At 41.1% G+C, this 20,867-nt stretch overlaps 1 protein-coding gene across 4 annotated transcripts in view; it reads left to right on the forward strand.

Moving 5' to 3' along the window:
* The window catches only part of RPF2 (ribosome production factor 2 homolog), a 54,348-nt gene extending 34,254 nt beyond the window's left edge, over positions 1-20,094 (forward strand). The window contains exons 9-11 of one of the 4 annotated variants that reach the window (XR_016395166.1): positions 941-1,085; positions 1,799-10,300; positions 11,427-20,093. Coding sequence is in view for 2 of the 4 variants with exons in the window: in XM_022554438.3 (XP_022410146.1) it covers positions 941-1,085; positions 1,799-1,978 (325 nt within the window). In the remaining 2 variants the exon portion in view is untranslated. Of the gene's footprint in view, positions 1-940; positions 1,086-1,798 lie in introns of all 4 variants that reach the window. The other 3 variants (XR_016395167.1, XM_022554438.3, XM_022554451.3) reach the window with 3 other exon arrangements.
* The last annotated feature ends 773 nt before the right edge of the window (positions 20,095-20,867 follow it).

The raw sequence follows: 20,867 nt of genomic DNA on the forward strand, positions 1-20,867 counted from the left end.
CCACTCTATAGAGATCAGTAAATGTCTATGCTATGGAGAAAAGTTGATTCTGAATAGGTCTTAGAGAAATAAGAATTTGTTAATCAATCATGTAATATAATGTTTCAAAAACCCAATTAAGATTTTTTAATAATCATGTAAATCTTGGTAAGATGAAGAAGTCAAATAAAAGGATTCCACTTCACTTCTTAGAACTGTATCACCTGCTGTTTCTCAACAATATTGCATACTCTTATGTTTTATTTTGAAAATAAGTAGCCTAAAGAAAATACTTGGTCTTGGGGCTTCCCTGGTGGTTCAGTGGTTAAGAATCCGCCTGCCAATGCAGCGGACACGGGTTCGAGCCCTGGTGCGGGAAGATCCCACATGCCGCAGAGCAACTAAGCCCATGCACCACAGCTACTGAGCCTGTGAGCCACAACTACTGAGCCCACATGCCACAACTAGTGAAGCCCATGCACCTAGAGCCTGTGCTCCAAAACAAGAGAAGCCACCGCAACGAGAAGCCACGTGGCGCAACAAAGAGTAGCCCCTGCTCGCTGCAACTAGAGAAAGCCTGCAAGCAGCAATGAAGGCCCAGTGCAGCCAAAAATAAATAAATAAAATAAATAAATTTATTTTAAAAAAATAAAAAGAAAATACTTGGTCTAAATATATAAAGTATTAAGCTTAGCCTTTCCTTTTTTTTTAATCTTTTTGGCCATGCTATGTGGTATCTGGGATATTAGTTCCCTGACTAGGGATCAAACCCATTCCCCCTGCATTGGAAGCACAGAGCCTTAACCACTGGACTGCCAGGGAAGTCTCTAAGCTTAGCCTTTCTAAACATTTTATGATACTTTATGGAACTGTAATCTGCTAGAACAAAAATATTTGCGGGGAGGGCGGCGGGACTTTTATCAAAGTCAAAGCAACATTTCTTTTTTGCTATTTCATAAAGGTTGCTGTTGAAGAAATCTGGCTGCAGAACACCTCGGATTGAATTGGAGGAGATGGGACCCTCATTGGATCTGGTTCTGAGGAGGACACACCTAGCATCAGATGACCTTTATAAGTTATCTATGAAAATGCCCAAAGCCCTCAAGGTACATGACTTGTAGATTGGTGCCATGTTTATTTGTATATTCCATTCTTCTTTCCAAAAAAGGATTTGTGGCATATTATATTGAAGAGCATACATAAAGAGGTCAATAAAATAGATAAAATTAGACTCTCAGAGCCAAAGAAAGGAGGAAGAAGCAAATAAGCCAACCATAATTGATAATAAAATTGTAGAAACCAGGCATCAGGTGTTGCTGAGAGCTTCCTAGTAGTCAAGACTGCCAGTTTTCAGCAAAAATGGGGCTCATTTTAGGCATTGTGAAAATGTAATTTCAATGTGTTTTGACTTTTGAATGGTTTTAAAAAGCAAGTAGACATGGCATCTCTGGAATGCCAATAAAGATTGAAATGATAGTTATCATCCTTAAGCTAAACACAGGAAATTCTCTCAGTGCATGACAGTGATTAGTCTGTTGTGTTGCTTCTCAAAGTATGGTCTGACAGTTTACCTGAGAATTGTTAGAAATGCTGAATTTGCAGATCCCACCGTAGTCCTACTGAATTAGAATTGGCATTTTAACAAGCTCTGAGTGATCTGTTTATACCTAAGTTGGAGGAGAAAGGGCTGTAGGGCTATAGACTCTGTATCGTTAAAGGTGTGCTCACTAATGGAGATTGTTAATAGTTGTTGTACACTAGATTTTTACCAGTTCATGGTAGTAGACCCAACTAAATATAATATATTCTTGTTTCATAGCCAAAGAAGAAGAAAAATGTCTCTCATGATACTTTTGGTACAACTTATGGAAGAATTCATATGCAGAAGCAAGACCTAAGCAAACTACAAACCAGGAAAATGAAGGGGTTGAAGAAGCGACCTGCAGAAAGGAAAGCAGAGGACCAGGAGAAAAAATCAAAGAGAATTAAAAAGGATTGATGGAATATAGCCAATAACTGCATTTTTATTGTAGTCTTTACTTAGAATTATCAAGCATCAATTATTTCAGTTTCTTATAAGGTTTTATTGTATATTTTTATAACTTGATAATTTACCTAAATTATATATTATATACATTGTGAACAGTAACATACTAGTATTAGGTTGAAAGTTAGGCTCTTACTGAAGACATTACACCCTGGTATGCCGTTTTCTCTCTGTGATGTGACATTTCCCTCTGCCTACCCCATACAAAGTCTCCTATCTCATTGGGTGGGTGAGTGAGGAGGGATCTCCAGAACAATCATTGGTATTTTAGAGAATTTTGGGTTAAGCTTTAGATAAAGGGAGGAAGTTATGGAAAGTAGAAATGCTCCAAAGTAACTGTATACATGCTCAGTATGAGCTACCTGGAAAGTTGACCTCATCTCCCAGCATATACATATAACCTGACTTTTATTTTTTTACTTTCCTGTTGTTTTACCTGAAATTCTACCTGTTAGAGATTAATTTTGAGATTTTTAAGCTCTGTGTCTTAAAACAGATCTCTGAGATGTCCACTACCTGATCATTGACATACTACCTTACTATTGATTAGTTTAAGAGATTCTGCTAATAAAGGAGCCCTATTCCTCTTCTTTGGGAGAAAGGAAGTTTTGATAAGGGTTGAAGTGAGAAAGGAGAGATTAGATAAGTTACGACACACGACATTTTAGGGTACTGGGTAGCCGTAGGTAGCTAAAGGTCACATGAAGGCCCTGGGTGTTTGCATACAGAGTAGGAGTAAGCCAAAGCCAAACAGCTTATTTTGAAATTTCTTGAAGACTGGCCCTGTGCCTAGGAAAGTGGGGGAAAGCTTTCTGCTTCCTGCTCCTAGTACTGCAAACTTGTGTTCCCTAAATGTACAATTTAGTTTCCTTGACTGAGTCCCTGGCAAAGAGGCTCCTTTATACAAGCACAAGCCAGTTATGCTGTAAAAGTACAAACATACATAAACCATGATGTGTTATGTAAAGTAGAAATGCTATTGTTTTCATTTCCATGTCAAGGAGCTCCTCCATGTCTATGTGTGCATGCATTTATGTGAGTTTGCTAAAAGCTAGAACCTCAATTTTACTTTTTTTATCCTTTCCCTTCTCTTGTAAACCCATTCCTTAGCCTTCCTTCTCCCCAGCCCTTTTCTGGCTAATAGTCTCTTGAAAAGGAGGGAGCTGGTATCACTCATTTACACTTGTTACTTGATTATACATTTAACCAAAGACTACACGGTTTTAGATCAGAAGTAGGCATTTGCATTATATGTCTAAATGGGGAGAGAGGGTGAAATTAAAATGATTCATATCCTGCCATCTGCAAGTAGATGGACAATGGACAATAGTTGGGGAGAAGGGGCGTCATGAAAGGGGCATCAGAAATGATGGATGCAGGACTTCTCTGGTGGCGCAATTGTTAAGAACCCGCCTGCCATTGCAGGGGACACGGGTTCGAGCCCTGGTCCGGGAAGATCCCACATGCCGCAGAGCAATTAAGCCCATGCGCCACAACTACTGAGCCTGCTCTCTACAGCGTGTGAGCCACAAGTACTGAAGCCCACGCACCTTGAGCCCGTGCTTCGCAACAAGAGAAGCCACTGTAACAAGAAGCCCACACAGTGCAATGAAGAGTAGCCCCCACTGACCACAGCTAGTGAAAGCCATGCACAGCAACAAAGATCCAACGCAGACAAAAAAAAAAAAAAGGAAATTATGGATGCACAGCCCTTACCCAATGTGTGACTCCTGGCTGATCCAGCTAACAATAATGAAGGTAGGCAGATTCAGGAGGCAGAGCCATGGGTCCTTTTCACCAGCCACTTACAGGAAGAACCCTGCCACACTGTATGGCTGTTAGCATAACTGATGCCATCTTGGGCCTGTTCAGTTCCTCCCGTCCTTCAACTGACCCTACCTAGGGCTGTACTGTGTAGTAAATCTCTGTTGTCAGGGGCTTTGTAGTTAATAGATGTTGTTTAATGACCATTAGGTCCAGGTGGCCCCTGTGCTGTTAGTCTCCAAACAATAATGAAGAGCTTCGCTGACGTATTCCCGGTGCCCATGAGACTAGTTACCCGTTCATAAATCTGGACTTTGGAATTCACTTCCTGTTTCCAAGCACGTACCCCCATACCCTAGGTTAACTATAAAATTCTCCCAGTGGCAGTTATGGATGCTTCTGGATGTCATCCACCCTATCCCACCCTGTGAGTAAACTGCCTTATAATAAGCTGATCCACTGATTATATGGAGTAGCCTGCCTCATTTTTCGGTTTCAAGATACTGTCTCAGTTTGGTGGGCATCTTTCGTTCCCTTTGTATTTTTCCTATTTTTCAGGATGCTAATCCTAATACCAAGCTATATATGATTTCATGAAATCTGATTCCTTTTAATAACTTAAATGCTGCTATTTGTTTTCTTGGTATTGAACATAATCCAAAGTAGAGATGTTATTACCCAAATCAATAAAGAAAGAGGGCAAAAAAGAACGTACCCCAAGTTAGTTTTCAATTATCTGATTATCTAGATGCTTCTGATCTCTCCTTCCTTTCATTTATATTTTTAGACACTTCTCCTCCCCCCTACCCAAGGGTGAGGCCAGGAAAGGATTCACAGAAGCTTTAAAATGGAAGAAGTTAAAATCACTAAAACCACTGCTAAATTTGACCAAGAAGAGGTTTGTTTTTTAATGGAATTTCAGGTATCGGTACTTTGTCCATTATAAAATTAAGAGCCTGCAAAAATACAGGGTCTTTATCATGTCCTTAATGCACTTTTAACAGATCACAGAAATGGTCAAAACATCCCATAATTGCATGAAAGGCACATATATCCTAGTATATATATACATTATGAAATTATATAGAATATTATTCACATCCCTTTAAATAAACTACTGTAAACAAGAAGATAAATTAGGCTTGCTGGCGTGAGGTTTATGCCAGCTGTGAGAAGAAAGTTAATTTGCTTTTAAATGTATGTTGTTTTCCTCTCATACCAGCAACGCGAGTGGTTCAAGTTTAAAATCAGAGAAAATAACACTGAGTTTCCTGTAAGTGGACCATGTTAGGCCATGTTAGAAAGGTTGACTGCCTTGCTTGAACTGGAGCCATTTTGCACTTTTTCCAATTCAAAACCCTTAGGGAAGAAGTTTTAGAACATGGCCAACCATGTTCTAGATAACCAACATGCATTTTAATTTTGTTCTTGTTCTGCTGCTTCCTTTAAACAACTTCCCTCCTCCTTTCCCCAACGCATCCTCACCCCCCACCCCGACCCTTCACATTCTGAGCATCTGAAAATAGGTTCTAAACACAGGGAGAAAGGTCTGGCGCTGGGCAGGCACCTGCTACTTAGTGGGGTTGAGGCCTATATGAAAGAAGGTTAAAAAAAGGGAAATGGCAAAGCCTTTAGAACTCAGCAGTTAAGGCTTTTGCCAAGCAAAGATCAAAGCCCTTGAGCTTTTAAGTCTTTTACTGGATTGGGATTGATTCCTCAAACTCAAAACAGGCTCAGCTAGAAGCGGAGTGGCAGGTGTTGGATCTGTGAGGCATGCCCTCTGGCTAAGCTGGAACCCAGAGCTGCAGAGGTGCTGGCTCTGGATGCCAGATCCGGGGAAAGGACCTGTAACCAGAGTCAGAGTTGAGCTTAAGCAGAGACTGTTCAGGGATCTCCTCTGTCCTTCTCAAACACTGCAAGCTAGCTCAGAAAGAGGTTCCTGGAGGGCAGAGCACAACCTATTTAACGGGTGCATCTGAAATGGACTTGGAAGATTCACACCCATCAACTTGAGAAGTTTATTTTCTCAATTCCTTAGCTAGTTCCCCGAAGTCAGCTGACAAAGCAGATGGCAAGGTGACCTGAGTAGAGATATCACTTTAGATGACAGCCTGCAACAGGCCCTCTGGCTTGGCACTCAGAGGCAGCCCTAGGGTTTATGGCACTGTGGGAAAGAGCACGAAAATTCATTGCTGTCCCCTTAAGCCCCATTTCCATCCATTTGACTCACCACTTAAAGCTAGCCTGTGTCACAAATGTGTCTGAGTTTTATGCCCAGCACCTTCCTTTGCATAGGGAGACCTTGGGGAAGGATTAAACTGAATCTTGAAAAATCAATAAACAATGCTCAAAAAACAAAAACCAAAAAAAAAAACAATGCTCAAGTGGCTAGGAGCTCCTCAAAAGTGGAATATGTGGGAGAGAGGGACAGCAGGTAGTGCAGTGTTGGGGCCGAAAGTTGTGGCCTTAAAAGAAACTGACAGGGCTTCCCTGGTGGCGCAGTGGTTAAAAGAATCTGCCAATGTAGGGAACACAGGTTCGAGCCCTGGTCCAGGAAGATCCCACATGCTGCGGAGCAACTAAGCCCGTGAACCACAACTACTGAACTTGCGCTCTAGAGCCCGTGAACCAGAACTACTGAGCCCGTGTGCCACAACTACTGAAGCCCGTGCACCTAGAGCCCATGCTCTGCAACAAGAGAAACCACTGCAATGAGAAGCCCGCACACTGCAATGAAGAATATCCCCCACTCGCCACAATAGAAAAAGCCCACATGCAGCAACGAAGACCCAACGCTGCCAAAAATAAATAACTATTAAGAAAGAAAGGAAGAAAGAAACTGACATCCTCTCCTGATGCTCTCTGAGCCCTCAGCTAAGACTCAAAAGGACAAGGACCCAATTAAAGACAGGCAAAACCATTGGCAATACCAATTAGTGGTATGGTTCTCTAAGTAATGTTAGAAGTGTTAGTTCCCAGAGTTTTTCGAGAAATGCAAAGAAAATAAATGAGGCTTTATTTTGTTTTGTGGTGGTAGCCGTAGTAGTACGACAAATAATTTTTTTAAAGGGGGCCTGATAAGGCAAATGGTACAATGCTAGCTGACAGAATTCTTATCTGATTTCCATGCTTAGAAACTGAGAAGAGCAGAGCCATCATGGTTGAGAAGTGGTGCTCCATAGTCCTATCCTAACCTCAAGGTGGGTGAGATGTGGTATGGAAAGCACCAGGCTGATTGAAATGACTTGGAGTCTTAATCCCAGAAAAGGACAATCAGCTAATCTTGAAGGAATTGTGAGGAAGCAGAGTGAGGTAGAGATTTGGTCCTGGCAACATTTTGGGAAAAATCATTACATAGGTGGCTTATGAGCTCTTACTTAGACATGAACGTAGTCATTGCTAAGAGCCACCATGGGTTCCCTGGGAGCTAAGAGTGTCAACTGATCACATTCCTGTTTTGAAAGGAGTCCTTCCCTGATAGATAGGGGAGTAGTCATTCACTCCACATTTATCAAGCATTCTGTTTCAGGCATTGTGTATGTTTACAATTTAGAAAGCATTTTCTTTAAAATACAATTTTGGGAATTCCCTGGTGGTCCAGTGGTTAGGATGCTGTGCTTCCACAGCAGGGGGCCCGGGTCTGATCCCTGGTCAGGGAACTAGGCTCCCACAAGCTGGGCAGCCTGGCCATAAATGAATGAATGAATGAATAAATAAAATACAATTTTGATTTTTTTCCTGATTATAAAAAACAAATCATTTTTTCTGATTTTTTTTTGGGGGGGGGTTGCTGTGTGTCATGTGGGATCTTAGTTCCCTGACCAGGGATCGAACCCACACCCCCTGCATTGGAAGTGCAGAGTCTTAACCACTGAACCACCAGGGAAGTCCCTCATTTTTCTGATTATTGAAGAGAAACTTGCAGAGAAGATATAAAATTATGTGTAATCTTACAATCCAGAATACCACTATTTACATTTTGCTGTATTTTTTACCACTTTAAAAATACAGGTTCTTAAAATAAGAACATGATCTTACTATATTATTTGGAGTTCTGCTTTAAAAAAAAAAAGTAAACTTTTTAAAGTTAAAAATTTTAAACTAATACCACAAATGGGGAAGTGTTCAGATGAGTAAATGCATTGAATTTTTACAAAGTGAATGTACTGTTATAACCATTATCCAGATAAAGAAATAGAAATATTGTCAAGACCTACAGAAGCCCTTTGTACCGCCTTCAGTCATGAGCCAGTTAACTACTAGGTACCCTGCTCTTAAAATCAATATTAAATTGTAAGCATTTTCCTGTCATTAATTTTTTTTGAAAACACTATTTTTTTTTTTTTTAATTTATTTATTTATTTTTGGCTGTGTTGGGTCTTTGCTGCTGTGCGCAGACTTTCTCTAGTGGCGTTGAACAGGGACTACTCTTCGTTGCGGTGCACGGGCTCCTCATTGCAGTGGCTTCTCTTGTTGCAGAGCACAGGCTCTAGGTGCACAAGCTTCAGTAGTTGTGGCTTGTGGGCTTCAGTAGTGGCTCGCGGGCTCTAGAGCGCAGACTCAGCAGCTGTGGTGCACGGGCTTAGTCACTCCGCGGCATGTGGGATCTTCCCGGACCAGGGCTCGAACCCGTGTCCCCTGCACTGGCAGGCAGATTCTTAACCACTGTGCCACCAGGGAAGTCCCTGAAAACACTATTTTTGATAGCTACACAATACTTGGTTATATGGATGTGTTAAAATTTTGTCATTCTACTATTGGGCATTAATGTCAATTCCTTTTGGCATTGTTACATGTAATGTGATGTATATCCTTTCAGAGAAATATTTTTGGAAAATATTTTCACATGTTGATTTTGTTTGACATTTAAAATAACCTGTGAGGTGTATAGTGCAGCTGGTATTATATATAATTAGGCTCAGAAAGATTAACTTGTCTGAAGTTACACAGCTAAAGAGCTAAAGCTGGACGTAGAACCTCTGTTTTCTAATTCCTAGTTGCGTAGATTCTCAACAGGACATCTAAGTCTCAAGGTATTCTTGTGAATCGAATGGGGAAAGGTGATATAACTAAAAAAGCAGTTAGGCTAATGCAAAACGATTCGAAGGACCAGTATACCCAAAGAGTGTTGATGAATGATGCATAAATCTGTGGTATCTACAAAGGAAATCTTTATTGGCAAGCCTCAGGGCTCTGTCCTTGACTTCCCACCAGGGAAGCCCGGTCCTTGACTTTTGTTCCTTAAATAAGTTTATCTTCCACTTGAATGAAGGCAGGACACATTTGTTAAATTTGTGGATGACAAAGCAGTGAGAATATTAGAGGACATAAATATAAAATATCTTAACAGGCTTGAAAGGTGGACTGAAGCCAAAAGGAGAAATTTAGTAAGATAAATGAAAAGTTCAGTACTTAGAGGGGAAAATGTGAACATTTTTAGAATAAGGGAAGTGTAGATCTACAGTTGGGAAATGACCCAGGGGACAAACCCTATGTCAGTGATCAGTGTGAGCAGACTTCCAGAAAGGTCCACAGAAATTTAAGCTGCACTGACAGAAGTAGAACATTCAGGTTGACTGAAATAGAATACATGAGATAGACAAGAAAGTCTGAAAACAGCAAAGCCTGATATGAATATACAGTAATAAAAAAGTGGAGGAACAGAGACCCATTGTACTCTAATCTGCTCAAACCACATCTGCAGTATTTGCCCCAGTTCTGGGCACACCCTTGGAGGAACTTGAGCTCCCTGAACTGTGTTCAGAAGATGGTGATGAAGGTAATGAAAAATCTCCAAACCTTGCCAGATCAGGCAGAAATGGTTTACCCGGGGGGAGAAAGGCAGTCATTGAACAAAATTTGTTTTTATCAGCTTAATTGGAATATAATTTATGTACACTAAAGTACCTCCACTTAGAGTGTATGATTTGGTGAGTTTTGACATTTGTATAAACCCATGAAAACACTAGCATGATAAAGATGGGAACATTTTCATTACTCTGAAAGGATTCCTTATGCCTCTTTGTAGTCCATTCTCCCTCTACCCCAAGGCTTAGGCAACCGCTGATCTGCTTTCTGTCACTATAGATGAATTAATATTTTCTAGAATTGTATATAAATGGAACAGAAGAGCAGAACTCTTGTGATTGGCCTCTTGCACTCAGTCTGAAGATTTTGAGGTTTGCACATCTTGCTTCATCTATCCGTAGTTCGTTACTGGATGGTATGTCATCATATGGATGTACCACATTTTGTTTATCTATTTATCTGATTTTGGACATTTGAGTTGTTTCCAGTTTGGGGCCATTATGGAAAAAGCTGCTATGTACATTCATGTTACAAGTTTTTGTGTGAACAAATGTTTTCATTTCTTTTGGGTAGATGCCTAGGAATGGAATGGCTGGGTCCTGTTGAACACTCAGTTCCACTAGGAACTTTATGAACAAGAGAAACAGGTTCCTAGACTCACTTTCTAGGGGGGAAAGAGGCAGTAAAACATGTCAACAAATGGTAAGTTCAGAAAGTGATAAATGATATAAGGATAGTAAAAGAGTTGCTGAAAGTGACTAAGAAGGGTTTATCTTAACTAGAATGATGAAGGAAGATCTCTCTGTAGAGCTGACATTTAAGTTGAGCCGAGTCCCGAATGGGACTTGGGCTCCAGAGTGTGCAGGCTCAGTAGTTGTGGCATGTGGGATCTTAGTTCTCCAATGTATGAAGCAATGTATGAAGGTTTGAGGGAGCACATTCCAGGAACTGGGAACTTTAAGAGCAAAGTCCTTGAGAAAGGATGGAGTTTGACTTAAGAAGGATGTAATAGTTGTCTCCAGAGGTTCAAAAAACAATCAGGAGGAAAAGGGATTACATTTATTCTATGAAATTTTAGAGGCATAAATATGACCAGCGAGCAGACATTAGGTAGAGAAGAGCTTGGGTTCAGTTGAAACTTTTCATAGTGGGATGTTTGGGGGTAGGAAAAGGACCAAGTTTTAAGTCCTTTTCTGTTGTTGAGGTTTTCTTTTCGTTCTTTATTTCTTTTTGTTGTTGTTCTTAAGACCTTTCCTACTAATATGAATAACAACTACAACTAGATGGACATGGAACTAACTAGGGACTTTGTTCTGTAGTTAGAGACCAAATAAGTGGTCTTACTTGACCACTTATAATAGGTGAATTATTGAGCAGATATAAATCCAGCTTAAAAACTAATTACACTGGCTTGTGGCAGCCAAGTGTTAAGGAAAAAAAGAAAAAAAAAACTGCAGTAATTTGCGCTAATTTGTAAGGCAACTGATAGAAAAAAATATTTCATTTTTCTACTAATTTTGGGCTTAACAATAGGCACTCAGAAAACATTCAAGTGTTCCTTGAGAGGCCAGAAAAAGAAGGATGCATTATCTTTCAGTTAAATGACACCTTCTATGGTTAGTGTACAAGGAAGTGTGAGGACATGTTAATAAAAATAGAGATAATCCTTCAGCATTTACCTACATCTGTCCATTTAAAAATAATAATAGTGATTTGAAATTAAATGATATCTACCAACATATTAATGCAGATAAAAGATGCAGTCTTTTTGAAAATGTATTAGAAGACTAAATTTTATAATTACTTTTAATTATTGTGCAAACTTAAGAACAATAAAGGAACAGAAGAAGGAGGAGAAGGAGGAAGGAAAGGAAGAGGAGGAAGGCAGAGAGGAGTAGAAAACCATCTATTTCACTGACTTAAGAAACTGCTGCTTTCATCCTTCCATGATATCCTCAGTCCTTGTCTAGATGCTTCTGTAATCATCAGGTAAGAGTGCAGGCATGTTTTTAGTACTATACGGCTTTGTGTCATACCAATTCAATAAAGCATATCATCAATTATTGATTCCTTACATGAATGAACAATATAGGGTCATCAGCAGGAGGATTTCTTGCCAGCTTCTTTGCTATGGGAAGGGTGCATAAAGGATAGGGGTAAGGTAGAACTCTCTAAGGCAGGGCTCCTCAAGCTGTGGTCCCATCACCTCTAGGGGATGTGGTATGACCTACTTTTCCAGCCCTTGTCATTCTCAGGGTCCTCAATTTGTGCAAGAAGACAGTTCATTTACCAGTAGCAGAGGACAGCTGTTCTCCATGAACTTGTCAGAGAGTATAATCTTTATTGGGACATATTCATGTGTCATAAAATTCACCATTTTAAAGTGTATGTATCAGTGGTTTCAGTATATTCAGAGAGTTGTACAACCTTCAGAGCATTTTTATCACCTCGAGAAGAAGTACCATATCCATTAGCAGTCACTCCTCATTCTTCCCTCCTCTGACTAATCCACTTTCTATCTCCATGGATTTGCCTATCCTGGATATTTCATTTAAGTGGAATGGTACAATGTGTGGTCTTTTGTGATTGGCTTTCATTTAGCGTAATATTTTCAAGGTTCATCCATGTTGCAGCATGTGTAAGTACTTTACTCCTTTTTGTGGCTGAATAATATTCCTTTGTATGGAGATACCAGAATATAATCTTTTTTTAAATATTTTTCTTTCTTTCTTTTTTTTTTTTTTGTGGTAGACGGACCTCTTACTGTTGTGGCCTCTCCCGTTGCGGAGCACAGGCTCTGGATGCGCAGGCTCAGCGGCCATGGCTCATGGGCCTAGCCGCTCCGCGGCATGTGGGATCTTCCTGGACCGGGGCACGAACCCGCGTCTCCTGCATCTGCAGGCGGACTCTCAACCACTGCGCCACCAGGGAAGCCCTAATATTTATTTTTATTTTTAAATTTTTGGCCGCTTCACGTCTCCATTGCAGCACATGGGATCTTTCGTTTCTGCGCGCAAGCTTCTCTCTAGTTGTGGCGCTCGGGCTCCAGAGTGTGCGGGCTCAGTAGTTGTGGCATGTGGGATCTTAGTTCTCCAACCAGGGATTGAATCCGCGTCCCCAGCATTGGAAGGTGGATTCTTAACCACTGGACCACCAGGGGAGTCCCCAGAGAGTATAATCTTGAACTCACTCTCACTCAGTATTCAACAGTTAGGCCCTTGGAAAAATGGGTGAAGTACTGAAATATATATGAAAAACAATGCTCTGTATGGAATTGTGCTGCAAAGGTCAAACAATGACATGAAGATTGTCTAGTCAAGTTATCAAACAAATATGTTAATAAAGTTACACATCTCTAAAATGGAAGTTTGATTCACTCATATTTGTAAAAACAATATAAATTGCATAACTCTTCATAATTTTTTGTTTTATTTTTTAAGAGAGTATCCGAATCAAATCTTTCCTTCCCCACCCCACATACTATTTACTATGAAATGTTGGCTCCTGTTTTAAATGGATTTCTTTTAAACAACTTTTTTCCAGCACTGATTATCTCCAACTTCAAAAGCTAACAGTGATCATTTCTAGGTGGTAAAATTATGGGAGATTTTGATTTTCTCTTTTCATTTGTCTCTGGTTTCCTCAATAAACATACATTATATTTTTAAATAAGAGGGGAAGGAAAGAAAAAAACAGACCAAAAAACAGGCTGAAAGAAACAGTTATGGAAGTTCTCCTGAAAGATGTGTAGTCTGTCCATTTCTCCAGAGTACGTTCCTGGAGTAAGCCAGAGGGCACTGAATTGCATTTTCTTTAGTGCGCTACCCTGTGTTAAAGAGTATTCTAAAAACATCCTTAAGTTGTTGCATTTCTTGAAGGATATCACTGAGACTATCACTTACCGCATCTTACAGGATATACTCTGAACATCTGTCTTAGTCTCTTCAGTCTTGGTACCAGAAATAGTAGTGCTTCTTCCAAGGAAGTAGCTTGCTTTTTCCTAAAAAGTACTTAGTGTTAATTTTTTAAACAGTTTTATTGAGCTAGAACTCATATACCATACAATTCATCCATTTAAAATGTATGATTCAATGGCTTTAGAATACTCATAGAGTTGTACAACTATCACTACAGTCAATTTTATAACATTTTCATTATCCCAAAAGAAACCTTTCTCCTCTTAGCCATCATCCTCCAGTTCCCCTCTCCTTCCCTAGTCCTAGATGACTACTAACCTATTTGCTCTATGGATTTGCCTAATCTGGACATTTCATATAAATGGAATAATATGAAATAGGATCCTTTTTCACTTAGCATAATGTTTTCAAGACTCATCCATTTTGTACAATGTATCAGTACTTCATTAATTTTTTAATTGTCAAGTAATATTCCACTGTATGGATATGCCACTTTTTATTTATCCATTCTTCTGTTGATGGCCATTTGGATTATTTTCAGCATTTGGCTATTGTAAGCAATGCTGCTATGAATGTTTATGTACATGTTTTTGTTTGAATACCTGTTTTTAATTCTTTTGGGTGTATAACTAGGGGAAGAATAAATGAATTATGTGGTAATTCTATGTTCCAATTTCTCCACATTCTTACCAAAACTTGTTATTTTTCATTTTCCTAATGGATATTAAATGGTATCTCATTCTGTGTTTTTGTCTTTTGTGTTATTTACTGGCAAAGAAAGATATTTCTTTGCCAGTAAATAACAGGTTGCGGGACTTCCCTGGTGGCACAGTGGTTGAGAATCCACCTGCCAATGCAGGGGACATGGGTTCGAGCCCTGGTCCAGGAAGATCGCACATGCCGTAGAGCAACTAAGCCTGTGAGCCACAACCCCTGAGCCTGCACTCTAGAGCCCACGAGCCACAACTACTGACCCTGCATGCTGCAACTACTGAAGCCTGCGTGCCTAGAGCCTGTTATCCGCACAAGAGAAGCCACCGCAATGAGAAGCCCATGCACTGCAACAAGAGTAGCCCCTGTTCGCCACAACTAGAGAAAGCCCCCATGCAGCAAAGGAGACCCAATGCAGCCAAAAATTTAAAAAATAATAATTTTTTATAAACAACAGGTTGCCATAAGCTGTTTTCAGACAGATTTGCTTTTCATTGTGGTTTTGATATGCATGATCAGTGATGTTAAACATCTTTTTATGTGCTTATTGGCTATTTGTAAATCTTCCTTGCAGAAATATCTATTCAGATCCTTTCCTCATATTACAATTGGGTTGTCTTTTTATTACTAAGTTGTATGGGTTCTTTAGATATTCTAGAAACAAGTCCCCTATTATATACATGACTTGTAAATATTTCCTCCTATCCTGTGAGTTGTCTTTTCATTTTCTTTTTTTTTGCAGTACGCCGGCCTCTCACTGTTGTGGCCTCTCCCGTTGCGGAGCACAGGCTCCGGACGCGCAGGCTCAGCGGCCATGGCTCACGGGCCCAGCTGCTCCGCGGCATGTGGGATCTTCCCAGACCGGGGCACGAACCCATGTCCCCTGCATCGGCAGGTGGACTGCCAACCACTGCGCCACCAGGGAAGCCCTGATTACTGTAGCTTTGTAGTGAGTTTTGAAATGGAGAAATGTGAGTCCGCAAATTTTGTTCTTTTTCAAAATTATTTTGGCTATCCTGGGTCTCTTGAATTTTCACATGAATTTTGGGATCAGCTGCCAATTTCTGCAAAGAAGTCAGCTGTGATTTTGATAGGGATTACTTTGAAACTGTAAATCAATTTGAGGAATATTTCCATCTAAACAATTTAAAGTTTTCCAATCCATGAACATGAGATATCTTTCCATTTATGTAGGCCTTTTAAAATTTCTTTCAATGCTGTTTCATAGTTTTTTAGTGTAAAAGCCTTGTACTTCTTTTGTTAAAATTAGTACTAAGTATTTATTCTTTCTGATGCTATTGTAAATGGAATTCTTTTCTTTATTTCATTTCCTCCTTTCCAATCTGGGTGGCTTCTATTTCTTTCTTTCTTTTTTTTTTTTAATATTTATTTATTTTGGCTGCACCAGGTCTTTGTTGTGGCACGTGGCCTTCTTAGCTGCGGCACGCATGTGGGAACTAGTTCCCTGACCAGGGATCAAACCCAGGCCCCCTGCACTGGGAGCGAGGAGTCTTACCCACTGGACCACCAGGGAAGTCCCTCTTCTATTTCTTATTGTTGCCTAATTGCCCTGGCTAGAATGTCCCACACAATGATGAATAGATATGGGGAGAGCAGACATGCTGGTCTTGCTCCTCATCTTAGAGGGAAGGTAGCCAGTCTTTCACCATTAATTTGATGTTAGCTGTGGGGTTTTTGTAGATGCCTTATATCAGGTTGAAGACATTTCCTTTTCTGTACATGCTTTATATCAGGTTGAAGACATTTCCTACGTTGTTGAGTGTTTTTATCATGAAGGGGTCTTGAATTTTGTTAAATGCTTTTTCTGCATCTATTATGATGATCCTGTGGGGTTTGGCCTTTATTCTATTAATGTGATATAATACATTAATTGACTTTTGGATGTTAAAAGCCAATCTTGCATTCCTGGGTAAATCCTGTTTGATCATGGTGTATAATCCTTTTTTTAAAAAAAAAATTTTATTTATTTATTTTTGGCTGCGTTGGGTCTTCGTTGTTGCACGCGGGTTTTCTCTAGTTGTGGCAAGCGGGGGCTACTCTTTGTTGCAGTGCATGGGCTTCTTATTGTGGTGGCTTCTCCTGTTGCAGAGCACAGGCTCTAGGCATGCGAGCTTCAGTGGTTGTGGCATGTGGGCTCAGTAGTTGTGGCTCGTGGGCTCTAGAGTGCAGGCTCAGTAGTTGTGGCACACAGGCTTAGTTGCTTTGCGGCCTGTGGGATCTTCCTGGACCAGGGTTCAAACCCATGTCCCCTGCATTGGCAGGTGGATTCTTTTTTTTTTTTTTTTTTTTTGCAGTACGCGGGCCTCTCACTGCTGTGGCCTCTCCCCTTGTGGGGCACAGGCTCCGGATGCGCAGGCTCAGCAGCCATGGCTCATGGGCCTGGCTGCTCCCCAGCATGTGGGATCTTCCCGGACCGGGGCATGAACCCGTGTCCCCTGCATTGGCAGGCGGACTCTCAACCACTGTGCCACCAGGGAAGCCCGGCAGGTGGATTCTTAACCACTGCCCCACCAGGGAAGCCCTATAATCATTTTTATACTCTACAAGATAAACAAATGTGAGCCTCTAAAATCTACTTTTACAAAGATGGAAGAATTAGAAAGTGAATATTTTCACTGCAAACACATTTATTAATGTTTTAAAAAATTCAGGATAAGGAGCCCCAAAATAGTCGGCATCTTTAGATATTATATGATTTCATTTCTAAAAGTATTGTTTGCATACATCCTTCCAGGAACACAATGTCTTTTAAAATAAGGCACACCTATGGTTACAAAATGAGAAAAAGGGAAAGCTAATATTTGGATTTCTTTTAGAGGAAAAGCCCTGATCTAATTATTGAGAGGATTAGCCAACTCTGTCCACATTTTATTCATTTAGCAGAAACATGCAAACATAATATTTTTGCTCCCTTTCAACATGTTCAGAGGCCCAGAAACCTTTGGGACAGAATACCTTTTGGGGTAGATTTTATTATTTATTTATTAAAAAAATTTTTTAAATTAAAAAAATTATTTTATTTTAGTTTTCGGCCACATGGCATGTAGGATCTTAGCTCCCTGACCAACGATCAAACCTGTGCCTCCTGCATTGGGAGTACAGAGTCTTAACCACTGGACCCCCAGGGAAGTCCCTTGAGGTAGATTTTATTAATGGAACTCCAGTAACTCTTATTATATCCTTATTTTTAATTAGTCTCTCTGTATTTGCGTAATCATGGATGTTTTGAAATAATATTGCATTGTTCCAACAATCTGGCAGGCATGAATTTTTCAGACCAGGAGATATTTATGGATGACTGAGGCAGGGCAATCACTGCTCTGAATCTTAAGATTTCACCTTAGACGTAGAGACTCTAACATACTCTTTTTCTTTTTTTTGGCTGTGTTGGGTCTTTGTTGCTGTGCGCGGACTCTCTCTAGTTTCAGTAAGCGGGGGCTACTGTTCGTTGCGGTGTGCAGGCTTCTCCTTGTGATGGCTTCTCTTGTTGCGGAGCATGGGCTCTAGGCACATGGGCTCAGTAGTTGCGGCTCACAGGCTTAGTTGCTCCACGGCATGTGGGATCTTCTCGGGCCAGGGATCGAACCCATGTCCCCTGCATTGGCAGGTGGATTCTTAACCACTGCGGCACCAGGGAGGTCCCTATAACAGACTCTTTTTACTTCTGGCTCAGTGTTAGAGACTTGGAGTAGATTCCCATTTCCATTTGATAGTCCTTTGTGGACCGTTCAGCCTTTGTGATATGTGATGATTGGAATAATCGTCCCCTCTACAAAACTTATAAAAATAGCTTGGGTTTTGTTTTTTGTTGCTGGATTGTTACAAAGGGAACACATAAGGATTTGAGTACATTTGGATGTCTTCATTTAATGAACTAGGCTGAGTTTGGCTTTAGAGTTGGAAAAGGATGTACTGCAGCTGATGAGATTCTGACCAACTTCAGGTCACACGATTACTTCTAACCTCTTCCTTCACCAAGTTGCTACTAGAACCACTAACAAGCAAACTGCTTGGAAGATCATCTTCACTCCATGCCAGTGAGGTCCGTAAAAGGTGTGAAATGGCTTAAAGGAAGCAGGAGAGTGCCACTCTCCCCCAAAACCCCAGGAGCATATTTGTGGGTGGTGATTGTATCCAACTGCTACCCATCCTCCATCCAAAATGGCCAGACTTGCTCTTCCTCCTCTCATTCCACACATAGTTAAAAATAAATGTAACCAACAGAAAATATCAGATAACATATATCCTATTCACTCTTTCAGAAATTATTTATGGAAGGTATAGGATGTGCTAGGCCATAGGGACACAAGTAGGAACTAGACATCTTCCTGCCCTGATGAAGCTCGAGGTCCTCTACTGGAAAAGACAGACAAAGAACATGACAAAAGTAAACAAACAAAATTATTATAAATTATAATAACCTTTCATAAGATTTATGAGACCTGTGGTACAAGAGGTTGGTCATGTAAAGAGCAGGGGAACAGGGCTTCCCTGGTGGTGCAGTGGTTAAGAATCCACCTTCCAACGCAGGGGACATGAGTTCGATCCCTGGTTCGGGAAGATCCCACATGCCACGGAGCAACTAAGCCCATGAGCCACAACTACTGAGCCTGCGCTCTAGAGGCTATGAGCCACAACTACTGAGCCCGTGAGCCACAACTACTGAACCCCGCATGCCTAGAGCCCATGCTCCGCAACAAGAGAAGCCACCGCAATGAGAAGCCCGCACACTGCAATGAAGAGTAGCCCCTGGGCTTCCCTGGTGGCACAGTGGTTGAGAGTCCGCCTGCTGATGCAGGGGACACGGGTTCGTGCCCTGGTCTGGGAAGATCCCACATGCCGCGGAGCGGCTGGGCCCGTGAGCCATGGCTGCTGAGCCTGCGCGAACGGATCGTGTGCTCTGCAACGGGAGAGGCCACAACAGTGAGAGGGGCCCGCGTACCACACACAAAAAAAGAGTAGCCCCTGCTCACCGCAACTAGAGAAAGTCCGCGTACAGCAACAAAGACCCAACGCAGCCAAAGATAAGTTAAAAAAAAAAAAAAAAAGCAGGGGAACAGAGCCCTAGGGAGAAGGAACAGCGCATGCAAAGGTCCAGAGCCTGGAACAGGACTCACCTGTTCTAGTAACTAAAGAAGGCCAGCTTGTCTGGAAGGTAGTAAGCAAGGGAGAATGGCACTGGAGGGAGCCCAAGGTTAGTGGGCACCCAGATCATGCTCAGCTCTTTTAACCAACTGTATTAGTTTACTGGGGCCTAGGATATGTGGGGTTTGTTTCATTTTTTTCTATACCATGAAGCAAATGACTCAATTCTGACACTGTCTACCTGGAGACAGGCTTAGATCCCACAGGTTAAGGGCTTAGTCTTACAAGATGCACCCCCCTCCCCCGGGTTCAATTAATTTGCTAGAACAATTCACAGAGCACTGAGAAACATTTTACTTACTAGATTGCTGCTTTATTATAAAAGGATATAACTCAAGAACAGCCAGATGGAAGAGATGCTTAGGGCAAGGTATGTGGGAAGTGGGGAGGAGCTTCCATGCTCTCTGGGAGCAACACTCTCCCTGCATTTCCATGTGTTCACCAACCCAGAAGCTCTCTGAACTCGGTCCTTTTGGGTTTTAACGGAGGCTTCATTACATAGGCAAGATTGATTAAATTATTGGCCTTTGGTGATTGAACTCAATCTTCAGCCCCTCTCCCCTCTTTGGAGGACTGAAATTTCCAATCCTCTAATCCCTTGGTTGGTTCACCTGGCAACCAGCCCAGATCCTTAAGTTACCTAGGAGCTTTCCAAAAGTCACCTTATTAACATAACAAAAGACACCTTTATTGCTCTCATCACTTTGAAAATTCCAAGGGTTTTAGGAGGTCTGTGCTAGCTAGTGGAGGAAAACCAAATACCTAGTTCTTATTATAAATCGCAATATCACAGGCTACCATAACAAAATAGCACAGACTAGGTGGCTTCAACAACAGAAATTTATTTCTCACAGTGGAGAAATGGAGGCTGGAAGACTAAGATCAAGGTGTTGGCAGTGTGCTTTCTCCTGAGGCATCTCTCCTTGGTTTGAGGTGGCTGCCTTCTCTGTGTCCTCACATGGCTTTTCCTCTGTGCCCATGCATCCCTGGTGTCTCTGTATGTTCTAATCTCTTCTTATAAGGACACTAGTCAGATTTGATTATGGCCCACCCTAAAGGCATTTTAACTTAATTACCTCTTTAAAGGCCCTATCTCCAAATACAGTTACATTCTGAAGTAGTGGGATGTTAAAAAACAAACAACAGGCCCAAAGTGGAGTTGCTTATACTAAGCCCCATGTCATCAAACTGAGACTTAATTACAGTTTCGGCTGTCCCAGAAATGGAATCTTAAACCAGTCAATCAGGAATTGTCTGATCAGCACTAGTTAGATAATCTGCCCAAGAGACCCGTGTCATCCCCTAAAGGAAAGTGACCTTACAATAACTAACCCGCTTTTTTGCCTAGTATAATTTCCTTGATCCTGTTCCCTTCTGGCTATAAAAGTCTTTCATTTTGTACAGCTCCTTGGAGCTCCTTTCTATCTGCCACATTGGCTGCTGCCCAATTCTAATTGATTTTTGCTCAAATAAAC

Source organism: Delphinapterus leucas, chromosome 12 (assembly GCF_059928025.1).
Source record: "Delphinapterus leucas isolate spDelLeu-1000000601 "Yukka" chromosome 12, BTC_Dleu_Yukka2, whole genome shotgun sequence".
NCBI lineage: Eukaryota > Metazoa > Chordata > Mammalia > Artiodactyla > Monodontidae > Delphinapterus > Delphinapterus leucas.